A 22,894-nucleotide genomic window follows, 5' to 3' on the forward strand; every position below is an offset into this window, starting at 1 on the left:
AACACCAAAGATGACCCCTGAAACCTCTCCAAAAGTAAAAAAAAAACGGCAGATTAAGTTTCTCAGTTTTGCTACAACTCTGTGTGTCTGTCTGGACCTAAACCTTTGGAGCTAATGTTTGTTGGAGCGCGGCACCAAGCTGGGAACATAACTGCTGGGAGTTGAACCTGGGTCACAGCGGTGGTGTTGCGGATTTTAAGACACACAGTAACACACGCACAAGTACAGTATGTCAACATTCAAGGCACAGCGCACAAAGATGTGACAGGTAAAAGAAACTCAAACACACAGTCAATTACATATGCAGTAAATGCTATGACATGTACACTGTAATTATTTACACAGTCTTAATGTGCTTTTCATTCCTTTGCGAGAAAAGTACACACATGCAGTGATTGAAGTGACAGCGGAGAGCTGTAGCTGCAAAATGCTTTGAGACACGCAGTCATTTTGTTTACCTCAGACACAAAGTGTTTTCAGAGTGACATGATAATGCGAGATGATGAACCTGCTCTGTCTTGTTCAAGTGAAATAATGAATCATTCACATTGTCTTTGGTTTTAAAAAGGCTTAAAGACACAAATAGTATGTTAACTGCTGCTCTAACCGCTCTCTGTATCACCTCTTTCTCTGAGTGAAGAGATCCTCCTTAACCTGTTACACCCTCATGTAGGTGAAGTAAAAAGAGAAGCCTTTGTGGCTGCTTAAATCATCTTCTTCTACGCTGTGACCATGGTTCACGCTTTGAAAAGACAACTCATGTTCAGATGGTGATACTCCGGTGAACACGCATTCCTTTCCACAGAGTACACAAAACTACCAATCAAAAAATAAGCCCAATAACCTCCCCAAAAACTGACTAAACAAGGAAACATCACACAGACCAAGAGCAGTGATGCTAATAACAGCTGCTACAACAGGATACATACACAGCAGACAGAGCACTGCTGCAAAGCATGACTCTACCCTGCATGAAGGTTTCTTATCCATCTGCGACAAATGTTGAATTCTGGTGACTTTTTTTTCTGTAAGTAAAATTTGACAAATGTGAATCACGGGATTCGCATTTGTGACAGATGGTTAAATCTGTAATTACATGTCATGTTATATATATATTTACAACTGTAAATTCATCTTCAACTGGACAGATAAATTAAATTGAGATGAAACAACATTCACGTGCACGCTGATTAAGAGCGACATATTGTTTATAGCTTCCTAACTTTGATTTATTTGTTATCTATACATTTATAGCCATATTAGCAGCGTGGCTGTATGGATGGCAATGTTGGTTTGCTGGTCTGTCCAACACTTGGGTCCAGACTGAAAGAACTCATCTTAATGTCACAACTATTAGAAGGATTGAAATTTAGTGCAGATATAGAATCCTAGTTACTGTGGTGATCCTTGACATTTCCTCTAGCGTCCTAGAGGTTGACATTTAGTCAGATATCTCAACAGTTATTGGATAGATTGCCATTAAAGTAGTGACCTGTCAAGTTGCAGCTTTAACTGATGATGATCATAGTTGAGCACCTTTTGGCCATGAAATGACACTGTCAGAGAACATAAGAGTTTGGGTTGTACTAGGTCAGTGCTGGACCACAGACTAGTGCTTCGCAATATTCACATTTTGTTGGTGTAATCCTTAATCTAAATTTACGAACACGTGTGTCTTTACATTTCTGCAAAAATCACCATGAAAGGACGCCGTGCTATTTCAAAGTTTGGGAACCACGTCTGTAGAGAAAGATAATAATCGTTAGTTGGACACTAACATTTCGACCCCTAGCTATTGTAGAGAGAGGGCGCAAACACTGCTTCTTATTCTTGGTCTTTACACAGTGGTAACTAAAGAAAAAGAGGGATCCAATGAATTCTGTGACACAGGATTTCAAAAGCTTGTTCTAGTGATGATTGAAACCCAACAATGACAACTTGCTTTGATACAACCTACATAGAACTCTTGTACTCATGTGCTAAAGAGTTAATACAACAAAAATTAGGCCTACAGATCCCATGAGAGCTCCCAGAATGATTTACCTTGATGTAATAATGTGACAGATTAGAAAAAACATGACAAATTGTGGCCTGCTTAATACTGAAATATGTAGTCAACACATTTTAGAAACAATAAGAACAATAACAAATCAATTATTAATCTGAGACTTAGCTGCTATCTTCAGCGGAGACAATCTGTGAGAAGGACAGACTGATCTTAAGTGCTGTGAGGTGTTTTTTTTCTCACCCTTCGAATTACCTGCAGATGTGCATCTCTCCATTTACAGGCAATAACATGTTAAACATCCCATGTAAGAAGATAGCACCAGCTTTCTCTCAGCTGTGATGTGTTGGATCGAGTGCTGTTCAAAGGGGAAAAGAGTCGATGAATGAGCACAGAAACGAGTGAGTCAAAGAATAAATCAGTGTATCAGTGTATGAGCTTAAAAAAAAACAGAGTAATTGTGCAGTGGCTTGTGATGACTCTCACTGAAGTATAAAGCAAAAGACTTATTCATCAGCCAAGCTGTTTGAAGTGTATTTATATTAGCGTGGATATTTGACCCAGTTTTTCGCTGATGCCTGTATGTTTCGCCCTCTATACTCTCTTAGGCTTTCACTCATGAGGTTTAAGCTGGGTTTTGATTTCACTCAGAGAGAGCTTACACACTAGCTTAGCCTCATCTTTGGATAAAATCCATGTTGCCTGGGCATGGTAGAGGACCCATGGCAGTGAGAGAGAGACAGAGAGTCAGAGACTCAGCGAGGAAGACCGAGAACGGATTCTTGTGACAGATGGTCCCACTCGGCATCCGTGTCTGTGGGCAGTAATGCAAACAATGGCTCCCAAATACATTTTGGCATCTCTTCATCAATGAGACTAGTGAGCCGTTTAAAATGACTTTGCCCCTCTTGTCTTCCATAAGGCCTGAGATTTCACAGCCTCTGTTCCGTTTTTCCCTGTATTATCTCCCTGCCTTCCGCCATCTCCCATTGTCACGCTTGCTCACCAGTTCACTCTGCTTCACCCCTTCACTCTCAGTGAGACTCCCTTCGTCTCTCCGCCCTCCCTGAAAAGAGTGTGAAGTCGGAGGTAGCCGCGCAGCATTTCTTTGGCTGACTCCTCTTTAGCCTCTAATAGGATTTACTCGGGGGCTGATTTTCTGCTCCTTGTCTTCCATCCTGGAATGAAGTCTTCTTGCCGCCAAAAGTGCAGGTGGTGGGTAGTAAATTATACACACTTCCCTCTGAGCTAGTCAGCGTCAGAAGTCAGTGAAAGAGTCTGAACTATTATCATGACCAACACCACCTCTCAACAAAACAGCACCTGCATCTATAAAACTACCGCAAACGATCGCACACATCACAGCATACAACTGCACACATAAAAGCAAATATTCATAACACAACGCACAAACAAACATATCCTCTCTCACCATTCACACGCCCACTCTACCTCCCCCTCCCTCCCCATCTCTGTCATCTCAGCGCACTTTAGGCAGCTCAATAAAGTCGAAGCACAACAGTGTGCAGTGTGTACAAAGAGAAATGATGCTAGTAACGTGGGACTGCGATGTATTACAATGGACAGAGGCCGAGGGCCTCATCAGCATCAATCTGATTGGACAGAACATCTCCTCTGGGCCACCCCTCTCCCTCTCTCTCCCTCTCTCTCTCTGTGTCTCAGCTTCACTCGCTCTAACAGGTAGAGTAGTATTGATGGCCAATCCCCAGCCGTGGTTGGGGGCTGTTTGGGGTCGTGGCAAAGCACTAACATCTGTCACAGTGTTCTCTACAGCTCGTTATAAATCTGTCACACCAGAGAAGACAGGAACATGAATAAGACATGGGGCTGAGAGACCTGTGATAGGGAAAACATATGTTGTGTGTTCATGTGTATGTATAACGGCCAGCTCGATGAGTTATGTGTGGCATTCGTGCAGGTGTTCTGATAAATTCCTCCCTCTTTTAGCCATTCGTCATGCATCAGATGCTGCTGTCATATTGGAAAATCAATACAGGTGCTTAATGTCTTTCAAACAACGATTACAGAAGCAGGCCAGGACAAATTTGGTTGCCTGTTAGTTTGATGTCACGGTCTGACAGTGCGGCTAAATGACCCAAATTATATTCTCTGATGCCAAATTTGGGAATCCTGCATACGCGTTGCATCATGGGATGGGAGGACCAAACAGTCAAACATTAGTCAAGATTTCTATGTACTTTGCCCTTCACAAATGTATCTGCTTTTCAAATGTATTTTTCCTGCATTTGTCCTTCAAACACAGACAGCCAACATACCACCCAGAAGCCATTAGACAGCCTTATACACAATGACCTCACAGAAAATCCTCGATCAAACATGGCAGTGTGAAAAGCGGTGAGAATGCTTTGAAATCAGCCCTCAGCTGTCTGCCAGTGTGGCAGCATGGGGACTGTGATGAATACATAAATGCAGATCCAAAGTGACTGCCACTCTCTCTAATTAGTGCAATACAGTAATTTTGTTTTGCATCGCAGACCAAACATAACTTCCTCATTTCCTGAAAAACCTGCAAGAAATCTCTTGAAAGATTGCAGCAAACAAATCAGTGCATTGCTCTCACTCTCTCTATTTATTTATTTGTGGGACTGTGTGACCATGCGTCACAACAAGACTGACCCTGTTTACTCAAATTAAAAAGATTACTAAAACCCACGCTCATGGTGACATTTAGCATGCCGATGACGATTCCTTTGAATATAGATCAGATGTGGCATTTAAGTGAACTAACGTTTTTCTTGAAGATAATCGGCAGACCAGACCTTCTGACTCCAAAGTCAAAACCACTTTTCAAAGTCTTCAAAGTTTTTTTCTTTTTTTTTTTATAATTGGATACTTAGAAATGTCTCTGTGCTCCTTTCAAGAGTAGTCTGCCAGAAGAAACACCTGGTACAGATGTCGGGACTATGTGACACAGAGGTATCCCGCTGCAGGAGAGGAATACTGACCAGCTGTTCCCGTACAGCACGTAGAACAAAACCTGTAGGCCTGCTAAGCGGATCCAGCATTTAACATCCTTAACCTCTCTCTGTCTCTCCCCTTCTGTATTCTGCTCTCTCTGTCTCTGCTCCCTCTGTGGCAGGTGCTGGTCAGCACTTGGCAGACATTGCTGACTCTTGCTATTGTAGAGAAAAGCTGGAGGAGTACATATTCTTTAGTGTGTCTGTCAGCCCACAGTAGACTACAGGTCCCATAGGGCCTCCCCTATGACATCCACGCTGTATGGTTTGAATGGCACAGGTATAGAAGGATGAGTAGAGGTTTGTATAATCCACAGCACTCCACTGTCAGTTACATAACAGGTATAATCTCACTAAAAATTTCCTTTGTAATAAAAGAAGTAATATTTTTGCCTTTAAAAATCTCTTCCAGGAGAAAATATGAGCTGTATGAACTAGACAGAGGAAAAAAAACAAAAACCAAAAACCATTAACATACTGCAATAAGATCCATAACATGCCAAACAGGGCACTTGCATCGACACCTCCACTAAAGCATCGACACATCCAAGCCCTGTGATATACTGTTGATCACACATTGTAATTGCACGGTTGCACAAGAAATGCATAAACTATCCTCAGTTATGCAAAGTCCACACAAGCTGAGCGGCGACATGGGCATCTCCCACTGTGTTATCATACGCTCAAACCAGGCAGGATGGCACAAACTCAAGATAGGACTTATCAGGTCAGTATCAGGAGGCAGGACATCCATTTCAATTGTGCGTGTGTGTGTTCATGTGTCTCAGCATTCATTCCCCACATCCAAAATGTGAGCTTATCTGCTTTATTTTTTTATTCAGAAGATAAGACAAAGCACTTGCAATGCCACAGGGGAATGTGTTCAGTGTGTGTATAGTTTTGAATGGCTGGCACTTTATGATTTATTGGTTATTACAGTGCTTCCCAACCTTTTAAATTTGATGTATCCCCACAGCCCTGTAAAATGAGTTCAAGTACCTGCGCTCTACTTGTCATTTTCCAAATATCTTTATTTGAGTTGATATTGAACTGTATGTTTTTTTACACTATCAATTATATAAAAGTGGTTATTGTTACAATATTTTTACTGGACAGTCTTCTGACGTCTCTACGTGTGTAGGCAGAGGCGCAGCTTGTGAACAGCCCCCTTAAACAACCAATGGACAATTTGCAATGACATCTCAGTAATAAAACCTCCTAAAGGGGCTCCATGGCATTCCCTCGAATGCTGATTGGAGGGCCCCCTGGCAATTTTTTTGCCTAGGGCCCCAAAAGACTCTGGATCACTATTGTGTGCAGGCGCACAGCTATGCAGCGAGCTAAACACACTTCCAATAAAGGTTGAAGACACTGGATTGAAACAGTACTGGACGACAAATAGAATGATAGCGATTGAAAATCAGCAGCGAGATTCCATAAACAAGAGTTTCACCAAAGGACTGATTATAAAAATGAGTTCGTACAGTAATGTGGAAACTGGGTTCATAAAAATATACAATATTAGCTGTCAAATTAGTCATAGTGTGTGTCAGGAAGAAAACTAATTATCACTAGTAAAAGAGCAACATTCAATTCTCATAGACAGTACAACACAGTAATATAGAAAAACATACATACAAAGTCCACACAAGTAAAAGGTATGAGAATAAAAATGATCCCAACATAATCTTAATCCAGCAATTTAGCAATACATTAGCAGACAGCTAACACAATGGCTAATAGAAAAACTAAATTCTACAAAATCATACAGGTAATACTTCAATACTGGCATTTGAGAAGTAGATATAAGATGGCTGTCAATATGATGCCTGGACACATCTAACAAAATGGTGGATGTAACAATGCCAGTTCAGATGTGTTAGAACTGTCCCAGCAGTGGTTGCTACTAGCAACATAATGTATACCTGAAACCAACTGCTGGTGCACAGTGATTCTGCAGATGTGTGTTTGTTTAGGTTTGATTTCTTTTTTCTTTGAGTAGATTTAGTCAAGTTTGCAGCTGTGGTACTTAGAACAGCAGAAGCCAGATGTTTCAATAACTTTGCATTACTTTGCCATGTTGTTTTCTACTTGACTGTTAATTAGTTTTTTGGTCTTCGTCAGTTACAGTTCTGGTTAGCGAGAGGCAGATCTGTGGAGTGAGTCTGTAATAAATGCTCCTCTTCTGGTCAATGCGACAATTAATAAAATTGAAGATCAGCCTCACACCAGATTGCAGCTCTTCCCTCTTATAACACAAATAGGAGGTAGGTAGGAAGTACTGTGCAAGGGTTTTGGCTTTGACTTTAGCTGTTTACACATTTATCCACCACTCAATGCCGTCAGGGAGGTATCTGATCAGTTCCAAATTTATTCTGCAGCATGACAACGACCCTAAACATACAGTCAAAGACAAAGAACTCTCTTCAGTGTCAAAAAGAATAATGAGGACTGAAAGAAATGTTGTGGACCCCCCACAGAGTCCTGATCTCAACATCATGGAGTTAGTCAGGGATCACATGAAGAGACAGACTGAGACAAGTACACAGAAGAACTGGTGCCAGTTCTCCAAGATGATTGGAGAAAAAACCTTGGTCACACCACATATTGTTTTGATTTAGGTTTTTTTCCTGTTTACTACACTTTGTATGAAGTTAACTGATAGAGAAAGACTTTTCAGGGCATCATTTTTGAAAGCATCCTCATTTCTCTTTAAGTGCCTAAATCCTCTGCACAGCATTGTATGTGTTTTAACCATCATTTTTATTTTTTCAAACTAACTAAGCTATTCTACATCTTTCAAAGTAGAAATTAGCAATACTCTGCCTTTCTAATCAATTTCTCTTCTTACACATTTTCTTTACCATGACCTGAATCACTTGTGTAGATTTTGTGCGCTAGTGTGCACGCTCAAGCAACCAACTAAAGATTAACCCTACATGGATGCTGAGTAGTGGGCCTCGCATTGTGAACGGATTAAATGGTAAAAGGTATACCTCTGCCACAACATCACTTAGCTGATTAAGGTACCAGCAGGCCTTTATACAGCCCACTGAGGAGCTTATGACGGATTAAAATAACCGTTGGGTAATTAACAGGGGCCGGTAAAATGGCCTGATCATCCCCCCTTCTGTGTAGAGCTGGTAAAAAGACATAAAAACACAAACAAATCCATTACCAAGATTTATGCAGCATTATTAAATTCACAGGGACAATAATAGTGAAAGGGCAGCATTCCATCACGTTTAGAGCATGCCGAGTAATGACTTGTTATAAGCATAGAATCAGATAGAGGATATTACACTACCCATGCCAACACCTTCAAAGGAACCATTATTTTGACTATTGTCATTACAGATTGAGCAAAGGAAAAAGACAAAAAAGAACTGCACTGCAAGTTGCTCAAAGTCTATTGGCTTAAAGGGACAAAAAGGACAAAGAATGAAATCCTCCTTGACGTTACCTTGGCAGGGGTTAGATGAAAATGGAGGGTCACTAGTGGTGTTGTGTGTGAGGAGGACTCAGAGGGACAGAACACTCAACAAATTACTGCACATTAGAGGTACAGAAAACTACTCCCTCTGACTGTGGCCAGATGGCTATGCTCTCTACCCGCCTTGTTCTAAATGTATTCTTTAAAATGCAATGGGAACCTGTGGAGGTTTGTCAAAATATGGACACCTTATAAAAATGTAGCCTACTTTATGTCCAACATATACATATTGATTAGTTTCTGCGTGGCACTAATATTTCTCCACTGAGTTTATCACAGGTTGTGATGACTGTTTTCGTTCAGCCATTCAGTCCACTACTTTGGTCCAGGCTGAAAGATCTCCAAAACAATTTGGTGTATTGATATGACGTTTTCATCTATTATTTCCAGCAGGTTCACATCTTTTGTTTTGTGTGAAATAACTTGACAACTATTGGGTGGAAGGCTATGAAATGAAAAACATTCAAGCAGATACATTCTGATAATCTCATCTAGTGCAATCATCAGATCAACATTTAAATTTGTCGAGTACTTTGGCGCAAATCTAATGACATTTCCATTCTCAACACTTTGTATTTAGTGCTAATCAGCAAATGTTAGCATGCTAACATGCTAAACTAAGATGATGAACAAGGTAAACATTGTACCTGCTTACCTGCTAAACATAAACATGTTAGTATTGTCATTATTAACATATTAGTATGTTGACAATTAGCTTGAAACACTGCTGAGTACTGCCTCGATGTACTCTTGTTATACTTGCTGTTATTGACCATGAACCTGCAGCAATGGCAATTTGACCTTTTTGGCCCGCTGTTAGTTGTCTTGTGGTGCATTAGAATCTCTTTTTATGAGGTGTTTACTTTATTTGTACTATCCCTCAAATGTTTTAATGGCAGGATAAATGCACAAACACTAAATTGTTCAGCCCCGTCCCATGACAATCCTTTCCTCTCACCGGCAACATGGAATAAATCAATGCTGGTGCAATACGGGGGGATCTTTACATTTGGTAATCTATCTGAAGAGGCTGTGCTCATGTCCTCTGAGAAACTCCAGAAAAGAAATCCACCTCACCGTGGATTACTGAACTTTTCTTGAAATATGCATTGGTTTGGATTTACATAATCACACAACAAGGTGACAGCTTTGCTTTCACCTTTCTGCCAGTTCCTTTGAATAAAATACAAGACAGGAAAGGTTATAGAAACTTTGTTTCTTATGTTTACTTATCAGGCCCTAGAGGACAAATTTCTACTTTTAAGTGAAAGGGGGAGGGAAATCAGCCTTGCAAATCTAAAGATGTGTCAGAAAACATTCCTTTCATCTATGTCATTCATCAGATATATCGTATTCCCAAGATATTCAGCACCGCATTGTCCAAGATATAAAGTGTGTAGTGGTGCCTTACTATACACCGATCAGCCACAACATTAAAACTGATTACTGGTTTTAATGCTCTGAACTTTAACTTTTTAAGGTTTTTACCGACTTTGTGAATGTTTACATCCTGGTGAAACCAGATTGTCCCTGCTGAGTGATGACTGACTGTTACTAGAAAATAAAAAAATTAATGTTAAAATTGATTAAAATGGCAGAACATGCAGTTAAATTGTGTGTCACCACATTATGGGAGTCATCTCAACTTTCCTTTCCAGAGAATTATGTATAATTAAAAAAATATCTGATTTTCCTCTTTTATCATTGGTGCAAGTGCTTCATCTTGATCTATATTAAGCTAAACAGGAAATGTAAAGCAGGGATGAGGCGGTGTTTTGCACTGACAAGTTTTGTTTCACTTTGTTCCTGTGATTGTATCACAAGCTGATAGAATCTAAAAACCATAATTCTCAGGACAGTCATCAGTACACGAAAGATAGATATTCCACTGAGTTTTTGCTCCTGGTGTTGAAATCGCCCTATTCAATCGCTCCAGTTGCTCCAGCCTATAAATAGGACAGCATCTGCCAGTTGTGTGATCAGGCGGTATATCCAACCAGCCTTGAGCTGTCATCTTTAAACGATAAGAGCGTGGGAGGACTGAATAGTTGAGTGTTGATGTGTGCATGGTGTTGGTGTGACATCCTTGTTAATATTTGTTCCAGCAGTGCAAGGACAAAGCAAGCCAAATAAGGACAAACATGACGCTGCAACTACTCCTCTCAATGGGCTGGCAAATTTTCCCCATCACCTCACTTCTATCTTAACTCTCCTGCTGCACTTCTCCACTCATGTTTATTCAGGTCTTCATCAGGATTCTCTTCTCTTCTTTTTTCAATTTTCCCCACCTTTGCTGGTACTCATGGTTATTCTTATCCTCATTGCTCTTCTCACCCTTAATCTTCTCCACAGCCACTATCCTCCTTTTCTATCAACTCATCCTCATTCCCCTCACTCACCCCTGTCCCCTCCATGTTTGTGCCCACCCTCTGCCCCCCCCTCTCTTTGCCATTCAATGGCAAGGTCCTGACTGCCACTCACAGTGGGATGGCAGTGAACAAAAGAGCAAAGCAAAAGGTCAACTTATCCAAGTTGTCACTCAGCACTCGCCACCCTGCCTTGTGTCTAGTGCAAGAATCCGGGGCCACCCATCGATCCTAATGTCATCGACTGCACATTATGCCTCACTCTCTCCAGAGGCTGAATGCCCCCGAACCACCCCTTCAAGAATATTTGATTATAAGGAGCCTAAACATAAACAATAATTAAGCATGTGAAATGATACCCAATCAAGGCCAACGAAAGGCAGTGCAATTAGAGGAAATAAGATCTTTTTCAATAAAGAATAACACGCACAGTTGTGACACCTTCACTGTTTGTTTCTTTTACAGCATCATCAACAACTTCTGTGTGTCCTTAAGGTTTGTACAGACATGCCATTAAAAGTATATTGTTTAGAGGGTTGTCAAAATAACACATAAGATAATTAATATGAGTTTAGTGCGTATATTCTCCACTAAGTGGTGTAGGTCTAAAGTGGGTAAGTTTTAAATACTCTATCTTTGACTATACTACTGAACTAATTAGAGTACTGCACAAACGGGAAATGATTTCCTGGCAACTCTGTTTAATTACAACAGTTTTGCATCTTAAGCATCAGTGAATGATAAATTATCCAAGTCACACGTGTGTAATAAATTTTTTATCTTACCTCTGCAGCAGCAAGCCGGGATATCTTTGCTGTGTACCTTAAAGAACCTGTCTGCGTCACGTGAGCCTCATCAGGACTTAGGTTTACAAAGGTAATGTGAATTAGAATCCCAGATATCTCTTACATTGTCAAGAACCACAGCTAAATGACACTGGATAATTATAGCAAACGGCAGGACTTATTATCATCTTTCTGTGCCTGTCAGGGGCACTATGAATAGCAATGAGTCATCCAGGCCTTTTGTGCAACTGGGGACAAAAGTACAGGCTGGTAACTAAGTGCAGGGGACATAAACAGCGTTTGAAGGTCCCTGGGAACCTATTAAAGTCTTAATGATTAATTTTAACAGAAGAATATTTAATAACGTTTGCAGTCAACATTGTATGGGTCCACTTTTCAATGACTAAGAACGATAACCTTGACTAAAATCACTTCATTGCTAATTTCCTGTCTGTTTTGCAGAGGTGTGTACATTCTGAACAATTATGGGGAATCAGACAAAAACACAGACAAAAATGCTGAAGGCTGATAAATGTGCATGAATAAGATTGCAGCACTCATCCTTCAAAAAGACATAAACGCCAGAAATATTCTTTCCAGTATTGATGCTGGAATTACATTTGATCATCTTCAAATTGTTTTTATTTCACATATTATCCTCAGCTGCTGTGCTCTAACGCAATGCTTCCACCTAGCTTTTCAACCACAGAAGACACCTTGATATGGTATACAGCGGCGCAGCGCTTTGCAGGTGGCGACACACACACACACACACACACAGCCATTTTCCTCACTCACACAGACACGTGGATCATCATCACTGCCTGCTCCACTAGACATCGCACTGACTGATCAACGTGTGAACGAGCAACACCAGCTCAGGGCCCATAAGATCAGGGCAGTCGAGACTTTTACGCATCAGACTTGTTGCCTCATCGTAACCAGAGGCGGCAGAGCCAAAGAGACCGCCCACCTGCCATGCCTGGCAGTCCCAAATAATCAAATTAAAGAGCAGGGTATTGTAGAAAATGATCCGGAGGGAATCGCGCTTACCTTCCTGCACAGCCTGGAAAGGGTTGTTAGGCTCGATGAGTTTCACAGAGTGGGTGATTTTCTCGCTCTGCAGAATGTCGTCGTTCAGACTCAGGTCTGAGATGGCAAGTTGGAAAATCTCGTCATCTCTCACAGCGTTTTCCTCGAATATGGCACCTGACCAATAAAATAATCACAAGTTACTTGCAGAGTAAGAAAAACTCGAGGGATTCAAGTGTGACTGCACAGTAGAGTTGGAGGTGGAAGAGAAGTGAATGAGTTGCACCTTCATTGTTGGACCATCGCCGTTACAGACAGTTACATATAGAAGCTTTTTAATGTGACTGTCCAAAAACCTGCCCCGGAGTTGCGTAACTCAAAAACAGAGTGACATGTAGTCTTATATTTTTGTGGTTTATTTAACCATGACGTTTTGCAACATGTGCGTCTCCAGTACGCCCTGAGAAGATTTCAGCTCCACGGAGAGCGGAGGCCTCATCACATGAACACTGTTGGATTTGATGCATAAAGTATCTAAACTTAGACAATAATTGGCTTTCTACTAGATCAGTGGCACCCTAACCAGTATGCATTATAGGCCTTGTGTGGGAGGCACACTGAAGCTTAACTGTCTCACCCCCCTCTCGCTTTCTCCCCCTGTTTATCGAAATGGCATCAGCTGCTGTCGGGAGACGCACATATATCATGGAGAAGGGTTTCAGGAAACCAGAAGTATAATTGAGGTACCCAAACGTTATGCGGAGCATCAGCCAATATCATCTGGATGAAGTCCCACCGCTGTATTAAGCCAGTGACTGAGCACCTGCTGCTTGCCAGACTGTTGCAGTAAAGTGTGAGCAGCAGCAGCAGCAGCAGCAGCAGCAGCAGCAGAGGAGCACCGAGACGAGATTTGCTCACAGTGACATTGACATTTTTATCATTAAAATATTATATTGTATATTAGATTACAAAGCCAGTCATTATAAGTGGATGCGTGACTGTGTGCATTAAAAGGCACCACAAACCAAGGCACTCATTCAGTGTATGTGTGTTTAGAGAGGGGAGATCATGTATGTATTTCAAAACTATAAAATGTAATGTAATGCATTGTTTAAGGACAAACACCAAAACAGAACCACCTGAATGCCATGATGAGTTTAAAGCCTCCACGATCTCTGAAAAAAGGCAGCTCTGGTTTGAACTTTGAGTACAAAGAGGCTCTATGCGTTTTGCATCTCTAAAACGAAACTCCACTGACATTCCCTCTGTCTTGTTATTGACATTGCAGTCACGTTTCGGCGAAAGTTGAGGCTTGTCGGCTTCAGACAAGAGGTACCTTGGTCTAAAAAAGCCTCATCCATTTTCTGCTGGATCTTAATTTCGTCAAACCTTCACTGAAACAGGCCTCCATGATTACTGTAATCCGTGGTTTGAATACAGAATAGCAATTTACAGGCCGACAGTGGTGAGGTTTAGATCTGAAGCCAACATGAATGCAGTGATCTGCCGTCGAAAAGTGAATGCCTGCAAAAACTGGCTAATAAATAACTGGTGATAAATACTAACAAAACATCTCCGGCAGTAAAGGTCAGAGGCATTGCCATTAACAAAACAGCAACTTTTCAACTCGCTTGAGAGTCAAGGTGTTGCTTAAACACAGGATGCAAGCTGAATAGACTATTTATCCCGCCCTCTCACCAAAATCCTGTGATCAACGCAGTATGCGCTGGCTGAGCTTTATTCCCGCACGCCTTCCCTTAACACCTGTCTAACCCAAACAGCATGTTGTTTTATTGGACGCTTACCGATATGTATGATGGAGTCCGCTTTGGCCGAATTGCATTGCAATATCCACAGGGAAAGGCAGATCAGCAGCAACTCCATCTCGGGATTTCAGTGAGGCGGCTCATCCAAGCTCTGCTCGGCTGTCCTATACCCTACTGTCCAAATGGAGCACCAAAGAAAAAAAAAAAAAAGAAGATGATCAAAACCCAGTGCAAAACAGAGCCGCGGTCCTCCTCCTGGCAGACCAGACCCGCATGAAACCCTACAGAAATTATCACAGTTTTTTTCCCCAACAAAAACAAGCCGACCACAGGAAGGTTGGCTCAAACAGACGCGGAGGAACCGAAGGGGACCCGGGGTAAGACTGAAAAGACAGGTAGCCCGGTGAGAGAGACCGGCGTTACCTCTCTCACTCTCGCCTCTCTCCCTGCACTCCGGCGTCTAAAGCATGGCAAGCAGCAAAAAAATGCGGAGGAGGGACACCCCTCTAACTACACACGGAGAGACGCTCACATAGGCTACACACTCCGAAAAAAACGCACTCTTCAGTACTGTCCCGATCACGTGACTGCAGAGACTTCACGACTCGGCTGCTGTCCCGACAACCCGGGTAGAAATGATTTGGACCAGCCGAAGAAAGACGCTTGGAGAGCCGATAACTAAACACATGATTGGAGGTTACAAAAGGCAAAGCAAAAAAAAAAAAAAAAAAAAAAAAAAAAAAAAACTCTCTCAGCCTGAATGTCTCACTGAAAAGAAAGACGAGTGCGTGGCACAAGCAAAAACCCAACAAACGAGAGGTGAAAACTCGACGGCGGTGTTTACTTTTGGAGAAGTTGGCGTTTTCAAGGAAGATGTGAGAGAGCAGAGAGACCGAGACACAATTCTTTTTCAGCGCACTTCAGCAGCGACGGACCGCAGCTGATGTGGCAGAGAAAAGGATTTACACACACCATGCTCCTCAGCCAGGGCTGATGGATGAGGTGGACAGACGTGACAGAAGCCACAACGCCTGAGTCAACCGGAGAACAGCTGGACGGAGTTAACGGGGGAGCATTCTGCAGAGAAGCAAACACAAAATAGCTCAGTGTTTTGTCTTAGCTGCATGACTTGTTCGATTAGTTAAATGCTGCTTCAGCAAAATTAACGCCCACGTTTTTGTTTTTTATTTATTTTCATTTATTTATATCGCGGGATTAAGGCATTGTGGGCTCATTTTCACGACAGTCTGTTTCTGCGAATCAGACTACAGGGTGCCAGTAATTCTTATTGGGTACCAGTTACACGCCTCACAGTGCTTGAACAGTGCTAGGCGTGTGCAGAGCTGGAAAGAAGAGGAAGAAGTCGTGCAAGGAACGGAGTTGCTAGATGGGCATAATCTTACAATTAAAGGATATTTCTCGTGACTCCAATAAAAACGGAAATATCTCTTAATTGTTTGGTTAAGTCTGTCAGAGGCGCAGAGAACAAACTTTCAGCACCACCGGCAGTGAACAGCTCCCTCAGCAAGATGCATGAGAAAAAAAGGCACCTGTAGAGCAGACAGAGGCAGCCATCTCTCCACTGTTCACTAACTATCTTTCTGTTTGGTTATTTGTTTGTTTTGCTCCAGGAATCTTCTATTAATCTTAACAGCAATCCATAATGAGGAAAACAATGCTTTACCACTCTGCAGACCAAATTAATCCACATCACTTTCATGGTCATGGTCTGTAATCATCTGGTTTTCATTGCAGGAGGAATAAACATCCACGCCTCCAAAGTTGTTGTAAAATCACACACTACCCCTACTGGTCACCTGTGGATACTGCAGAGGTGGTTGCGCAAAACGTCTCCATCTTTTTTTAAATTTTTCTATAACGATTCATGTGTTTCTTTTTGTGATGGTGAGCCCAGACTGCTACATCAATGCCTGTGTCATTTACATAAAAATGGGCTAAAGGGGAAGAAAGTGTGTCCAGAACTTTGATATCTAAAAAGTGGAACACAACAGTAGATGTACTACAGCCCACGTATCAGTGTTATATATCACAGTTTATATGTAGCAATAGCTTTGGCAACTGAGGAAAGGAACATACCATCAAATGAATTATTTCCCTTTGATCTCAATTACAGCTCCTATAACACAGCAAATCAATCTAGATTCACTTCAAGGGGATCAGAACAGAAAGCTAAACCTTGAGATTTGGTTTTTAAGTTGACAGGTATCCAAAATACCATAAAGAATTCATCACATCCCTGCAGAAGAATAAATATCTTAAGTTCATTGATCTATGAAGCAATATGTAGCTGTTATTCCATCAATAAATTATTCATTTTAACTGGTGGCTTAACTGGCATTTCACAGGTCTTAAAACAGCTCCATTCTTTGTGCTTTCTCATGTTTAATAAGATTGCACGTGATGCAAACCTGACATTTCCCTAACCTTTCTCTTCTTCTTATGTTGGGAGGAGTAATACATGTTGTGTCACTTGTACAAAATCTGCATAAGAATAATAAAATTCTGTTCATCTTGACTAATATCGATACGTTTTATGCACCCAAGATATTGAATAGTTCAAATAATGTATATTTATAATGTATCTTTATGTTGAATATCGAAGAAGAACTGTATGGTTCAGTATATGAAATACATCTTGTGCCAAAGTCTTTCTTCTGGTTCACAGGTGAGCTGTGATGGAACAAGCTGAAGCTCCATAAAGTGGGAGTATGTAAGTATAAGTGGTAATTCTTACTATCTTAGCCTATGTTAGCCATTAGCATATATCACAGGAGCCTATTGAAAATGATGTAAGTTCTCTCATATTTATTCTCTGCATATAGAAAGGTATTTATGAGATATTTGAATGAATAGTCCTGTGTGTTTTGTGCTGTGAGTAAGCGAGTTCCATGCATTAGTAAGTAGATTTCATATGATAGCGGGAATACCTTCCCATGGAGACTAGGCCATCCAATGGATAATCACTCCTTTTTGGGCTCTTTCTGGTTTCTGCAGTTGATTCATAACTGCTCTGTTTTTGGTCCAAAAAAACATCCCCCTAATGATTATTTCCAAATTTGAACAATCATGGGCGTCTGTCAGTGTTTTGTCCCTTCAGCTCCAGTAGTGAGGTGCACCTCATCAACCTCCATGGGTGTCAACATAAGTTAGACTCAAAAAGCTGCAAACAATCACCGAGACATTGGTGGTAGGTCACGCCTGCTCTCAGCGATGAAGGTGGAATTTCATGTCACACAAACCTGAGTCATAATGTTTATGGCTATAAGCAACAAAGTGCAAAGGAAAGACAGAGTTTTTCTCCTCTTTTTTTATTTTTTGGAACAAGGCCAGAAAGTGAATTTAGATGAAGAGGAGCTGTCACATGCAGAGCCAAAAAATACTGCAGTTAGACATGAATAGATAAGTACCACAGCTACACAGCACAGTGACCTCTTACTAATGGCCTATTCTTTGATAAACTAATTTTTCCTTCAGCTCAAATAACTTGTTTCTCTAACCATAAGCCTACGGCACAAGTCTCAGCATGATTAATTGTTTCTATAGAATAGTGTCTTTGTGTTCTGGGTCCTCAGCTCCTTCTGATGAGTCCTATCTCTCAGTTTAATATCAAATTATTTTCTTATCCATAGTTTGGGGAGGTGCACACTGCTGCTTGTGAAATGATCGCTATTTACAGTGTAATACACATACCTTGCTCCTGTGTAGTTGGTCTATGTCTTCATTGATTGGTCAGACTATTAGTGCTATTGTATATTCACTGCACCTACTTTTGACTAAACACAGTAATTCTTACAGGTAATTTACTAACAGTAACTACAGTTTTTCCTGTATCCTTGTACATAGCACTGTGATTTAATAACAAGTGATGTGCTGTAGAATAAGTCTGAGTTTAATTACTTCATTAGCCTTTAGCTAAACATATCCATTGTGTACGGAAAGAAGTTGACAGAGCCAGCAGCGTGCAGTCAAATGTACTGTAAGTCAACCTAATTAGGGCAGTTACTGCAGCAGTTGTCCGGCATACATACAGTATGTTAATGTTGCTTAGCATTACCGATGAGAAATGCACTTAGAGCAGCACCGGTGCTCCACAACAATAGAAGTGCGTTAGCATATTTATAAAGTAGTTGGTTTGCTAAACAAACTCTAGCAGGAGATGACACTTTATATTATGAGTTGACTGAAGAGTCTGTCACCGTGTCACCGTTGTGGTACTGGATATAGTTATATAAAACCCCTGCAGCAATTTGGAGAAGGGTTAAATCTCAGACAAGTTGAAAATCCATTCATGTCAAGCAGAAATGTGCAGGGAATACCAATAAGTGTCTGCAGTACTAGAGGTGAATAAGCAAGACTCTCTTCCAAATACACAGCCTGAGGTAACATTATAGATTAATCATGTTATGGGAGAATAAGCACAACCTCCATCACAGACTCTGAATTTCAATGAGTGAATTGTTGACTACCCCGCATCATTATATATTTAAACATTACACCGTAGTGAACCTTGGTGAAAAATGTACTAGGTAATAAATGTACGAATCTTTACATATATGGAAAATTATAGCAGTGGACAAAAGGTCTGAAACAGAGAAAAATGCAGGTGTATCTGGTTCACTCTGGAGAGTTTTGACAGCTGCCAGATCAGAGGTTTTGGAAATTCGCCAGCCAGAGACATAACTCTGGATTCAGTCTTATTCAGATATGCAACCTTGAAATATGGTCTTGCCCATGGATTGCAGACTTGTTATGATGTAGTGCTGCTTCTGTAATGTTAGATCTGACCTATAGTATATGATAGTCGAGGAGAGACCTTTTTTTCCAGATTTGGTCCAAACCTTTCCACAGCTCATACATTATAGATTTAAATTCAAATCTCACTCTATTCTATTCCCACAAATGTGGGAAAAAGGACTTTTGAAAACAAAACATATGCACTACAGCCTACAAAAAAGACTGGTTTCATTATCAATTGTGGTTAGAAAAATGGAGGTTGTTCCAGCTGGATTTGTTGTTCTGTTCTGTTATTTCTCCTGTTCCCTAACCATGTGCCTCATCATCATGTTGGTGTCCAACTGGGAGAGGACTGTGGCTACTCTTTACCATTAAAAATAAAAGAGGAAGAGCGCAGATGTCAGATGTGGTCACTGTTTTCTATCTTTGCTGTCCAAAATTCATTGTTTACACAAGTCTGTGAGGGTCCGATACATTAAATAGACAGTATGTTTACATGGCTGCCTGTCTGCCTGCCTGTTCACCCATCTCACTGTCTGTCTGATGAAATCTTTCTCCAAATCAGAAAAAAAACTAAACCACCTGCAGTTCCAAGAATCTGAAAGTTCCTGTTTGTTTTAATAATGGTATTCATCAGTAAAATCTGCACATGAATTCATGATGAAATTAAAAACTTGTTGATGTATCAAACACAGCCTCCTTATTGTCCAGAATTAGCAGGATCTGCAAAACACTAAATTCCCCTGCAGAGATGTTTACAATTTATAGACTTAATAGCGACTGTTCAGTCATTTGTTTTGGGTGCCGTGAGCAGCACTATTGAATCAACCGTGTCAGCTACATTTCACTCCAGCTGTGCCTGCAAGACAGTCATTAGTGGATGAGGTTTTTAAAGGGGAGCCAATTAGCAGAAACACACTCGGAAATCTACCTGCACAGAGGAATGCTTTGAAAATGAGCACAACAACAAAATCTTTTGAGTATTTTAGTTTTTAAGAGCAGGTCAATCTGATTTATTATCAAACCAGTATTAAAAGAAAAACTACCAAAGGTAACCAGAGAGCACACAGTGGTGAGACACAGAGTGCTGCTACTGCCTACTAAATATCTATTATTCCAATTATCCACATTTTGGAACTTGAGATCGCAGAAAAAAAATCTCAAAATTATGTTTGCAGACAAACGCTTATGAAAGTTCTCCATTTCTGTGTCCATTATGCAAAACAATAGAATCTAAAGGCAATGTGTAAATTGCTTTCACAGCAGCAGGCTGTGGTCCAACAACTGTACATGTGAAAAATCATCATTCACTGTGCACTATATGTACAGTTAACTCCACAACAGGCTGGTTATATTTTGAAGCTGAAGAGGTGAGCCCCATAGAAGATAACCTGCTCTTGGGTTCATTATCGTTGTGTACAAAAAAGTGAATTATTACACAGATAATACGGTGAAGGAGGAAGAAGAAAAGCTGGACAGACAGCACAGTTCCCAACAAGCACAGTTTTTAATCTATTTATAATGAAGTCAAGGTTTCAGCGCTCTGGGAAGTTGGCTCTAATGTAGTGAACTAACAAAGTGTCTGACGGTCTCTTTCCCTTTTCACTCTCTCTCACGCTGTCACAGTCTCACTCTTTTCCTTTCTTATCTGCTTGCTGCTACCTTGACAGACATGCTTGAAAGATCTTTCTATCTCTCTGTCATACTGTGCGTAAAAGGTAGAGATGACAAGAGTCTCAGTATTCAGCTCAGTTCCTGGTCATTTGAACTCTACAGGGTTCCTCCCATTCCTTTACCCCAGAATCCTACTTTTAAAGCTTTGGATCTAATGACAAAATCTAACACAATAAGTGTTACTGATATGAAACCAAACTGGATGTCCTTGCAGTGGCTCCAAATGTATACTTCCCACTCCACTACTTGTGAAGCTCATCCTAAAACTCAGTGACCAGAGTTTCTATGTGAAAATGTCCCCCAGCAGCTGGTTTCCGCACACAGCCAAGATTTATTAACACCCCAGTAAATGTGTTCAGTTCCATACTGAAAATGTGCAGGAATATGCCTCATTTCCTTATTCTAAAGCAGATATTATTAAAAAAAAAATTCTGCAGTTATATTACTGGCTTCCATTTGGGTAATTATCCTTCAAATTTGGGGTAAGTGACGGAGTATCCTGGTGGCATCTGATTAATTAGAATGGGATTTAATAGGCCTAGCCAGGCTGTATTGGATTAATTAATTGGCAGATGATATAGTCTAGTGTTGCAAGCCTATTACGTTAACTGTCACACTACATTTGATGACAAGGTGCGAAGCGATCCATTCAGTGACACAAACATGATTGGAGTAGGATATTATCTCGCTTAGGGAGGCCTTAGATCATTTTAAATACACACCGCTAAGACTTAACAGTAATGACAAAGTCATGAATAGTCCGATAAATACGTATTACTTGAAGCAGCTGTCATTCAGAATGAAAGGGGCTCCCCTGCAGATAGGAGTGACCGTTCACTCAGAGGAGAAAGGTGCAGTACAGTAGCACCGCACTCTTTTCTTTCATTTGCATACAATTATCTTCTGTCTCCTCTGAACATGAGTATTAGTGAATGACAGAATGACAGCACTGGCAGGTATAAAGCTGTTTTGACCAAGACAAATTCAAAAAGGCATTGCAGCGTAAAGTGCAAACATAGATAAAAAAGAAAAATAGTCACAATTACAATCTTACAAATTAAACAACAAAAGTCATTGTTGAAAAGTCTTTGCCCTCCAGAACGGCAGAAGTATTTTCTGATCTGCCAACCCTCGACGACATTATTTGTCAGTGCCTTTGTCAGCCTTGGAAAAATAAAAACATTTTCTGATCTTTGGTGGTGGTGGTTTGTTCTCTACAGGCTTACTTTTCGGTAGAAGGCTTCATCACTTGAATGTAAACATATGCAGTTTTTTGGCATGTGCTTTGAACAACAATCTCCTTGATCTGGACTTCAAGGACTACAAGTGCATGTGTATGATCCCAAAAATGTTACAGTAGATCCAACACTCCCCCTTCTGCAACTTAACAGCATCTTTCAATAGACTCTCCCTGCCTCTCTCGCTCTGTAAATGCCCATGTATTTCAAACTTCACACCTCCCAATGCAGGATTTTGGTTATAAATTTGTAGTTTCCACACGCAAGTTGAGAAAACCCTGATGACATCACAAAGCTCAACCTGGGCAAGACTGAGATTGTTTTGCTTCAGGGGAAAGACCATCCGTATGAGACCTGTCTGTCACCATTTCTGTTGTTCTCAGCAAACATGGCAGCAGTAGCTTGCTCCTGTAAATTCCTCCTGTGCAACTTCAGGAGGATTTGTCCCTTCCTCACTACAGAGACGACCCACATGCTGATCTGGATGCAACTCCCTGCTCACAACAACCCGTGCCACCAAACCTTTGCAGGTCGTCCAGAATAATGATGCCTGTCTGGTGTTCAGTTTCCCCACATCAACCTCCTCCTCTGCTCACTACACTGGCTCCATGTTGCAGCTTGTATACAGACTCTGGTGCTGGCCTTCAGGGCAGTGAAGAGAAATGCACCTTGTGCCTCTAAGCCATGATCACACTCTACACTCAACCTAACCACAGTATTCCTGTGTCTGGGCGACTGACTGCACCGTCACTGAGGATGTTGTGGTTCCTCATCTCACTCC

The 22,894-nt window shown here is 41.0% G+C and overlaps 1 protein-coding gene across 1 annotated transcript in view; it reads right to left on the bottom strand.

The window, feature by feature from the left end:
• The window catches only part of grid1 (glutamate ionotropic receptor delta type subunit 1), a 240,127-nt gene extending 225,563 nt beyond the window's left edge, over positions 1 to 14,564 (bottom strand). The window contains exons 1-2 of the mRNA XM_022763632.1: positions 14,486 to 14,564; positions 12,702 to 12,857 (exon numbers count right to left, since the gene is read on the bottom strand). Coding sequence (XP_022619353.1) covers positions 12,702 to 12,857; positions 14,486 to 14,564 — 235 coding nt within the window. The remainder of the gene's footprint in view (positions 1 to 12,701; positions 12,858 to 14,485) is intronic.
• Between the last annotated feature and the right edge of the window lie 8,330 nt (positions 14,565 to 22,894).

This window comes from Seriola dumerili, unplaced genomic scaffold (genome assembly GCF_002260705.1).
Source record: "Seriola dumerili isolate Sdu_G_001 unplaced genomic scaffold, Sdu_1.0 BDQW01000478.1, whole genome shotgun sequence".
In the NCBI taxonomy this organism is placed as follows: Eukaryota; Metazoa; Chordata; class Actinopteri; order Carangiformes; family Carangidae; genus Seriola; species Seriola dumerili.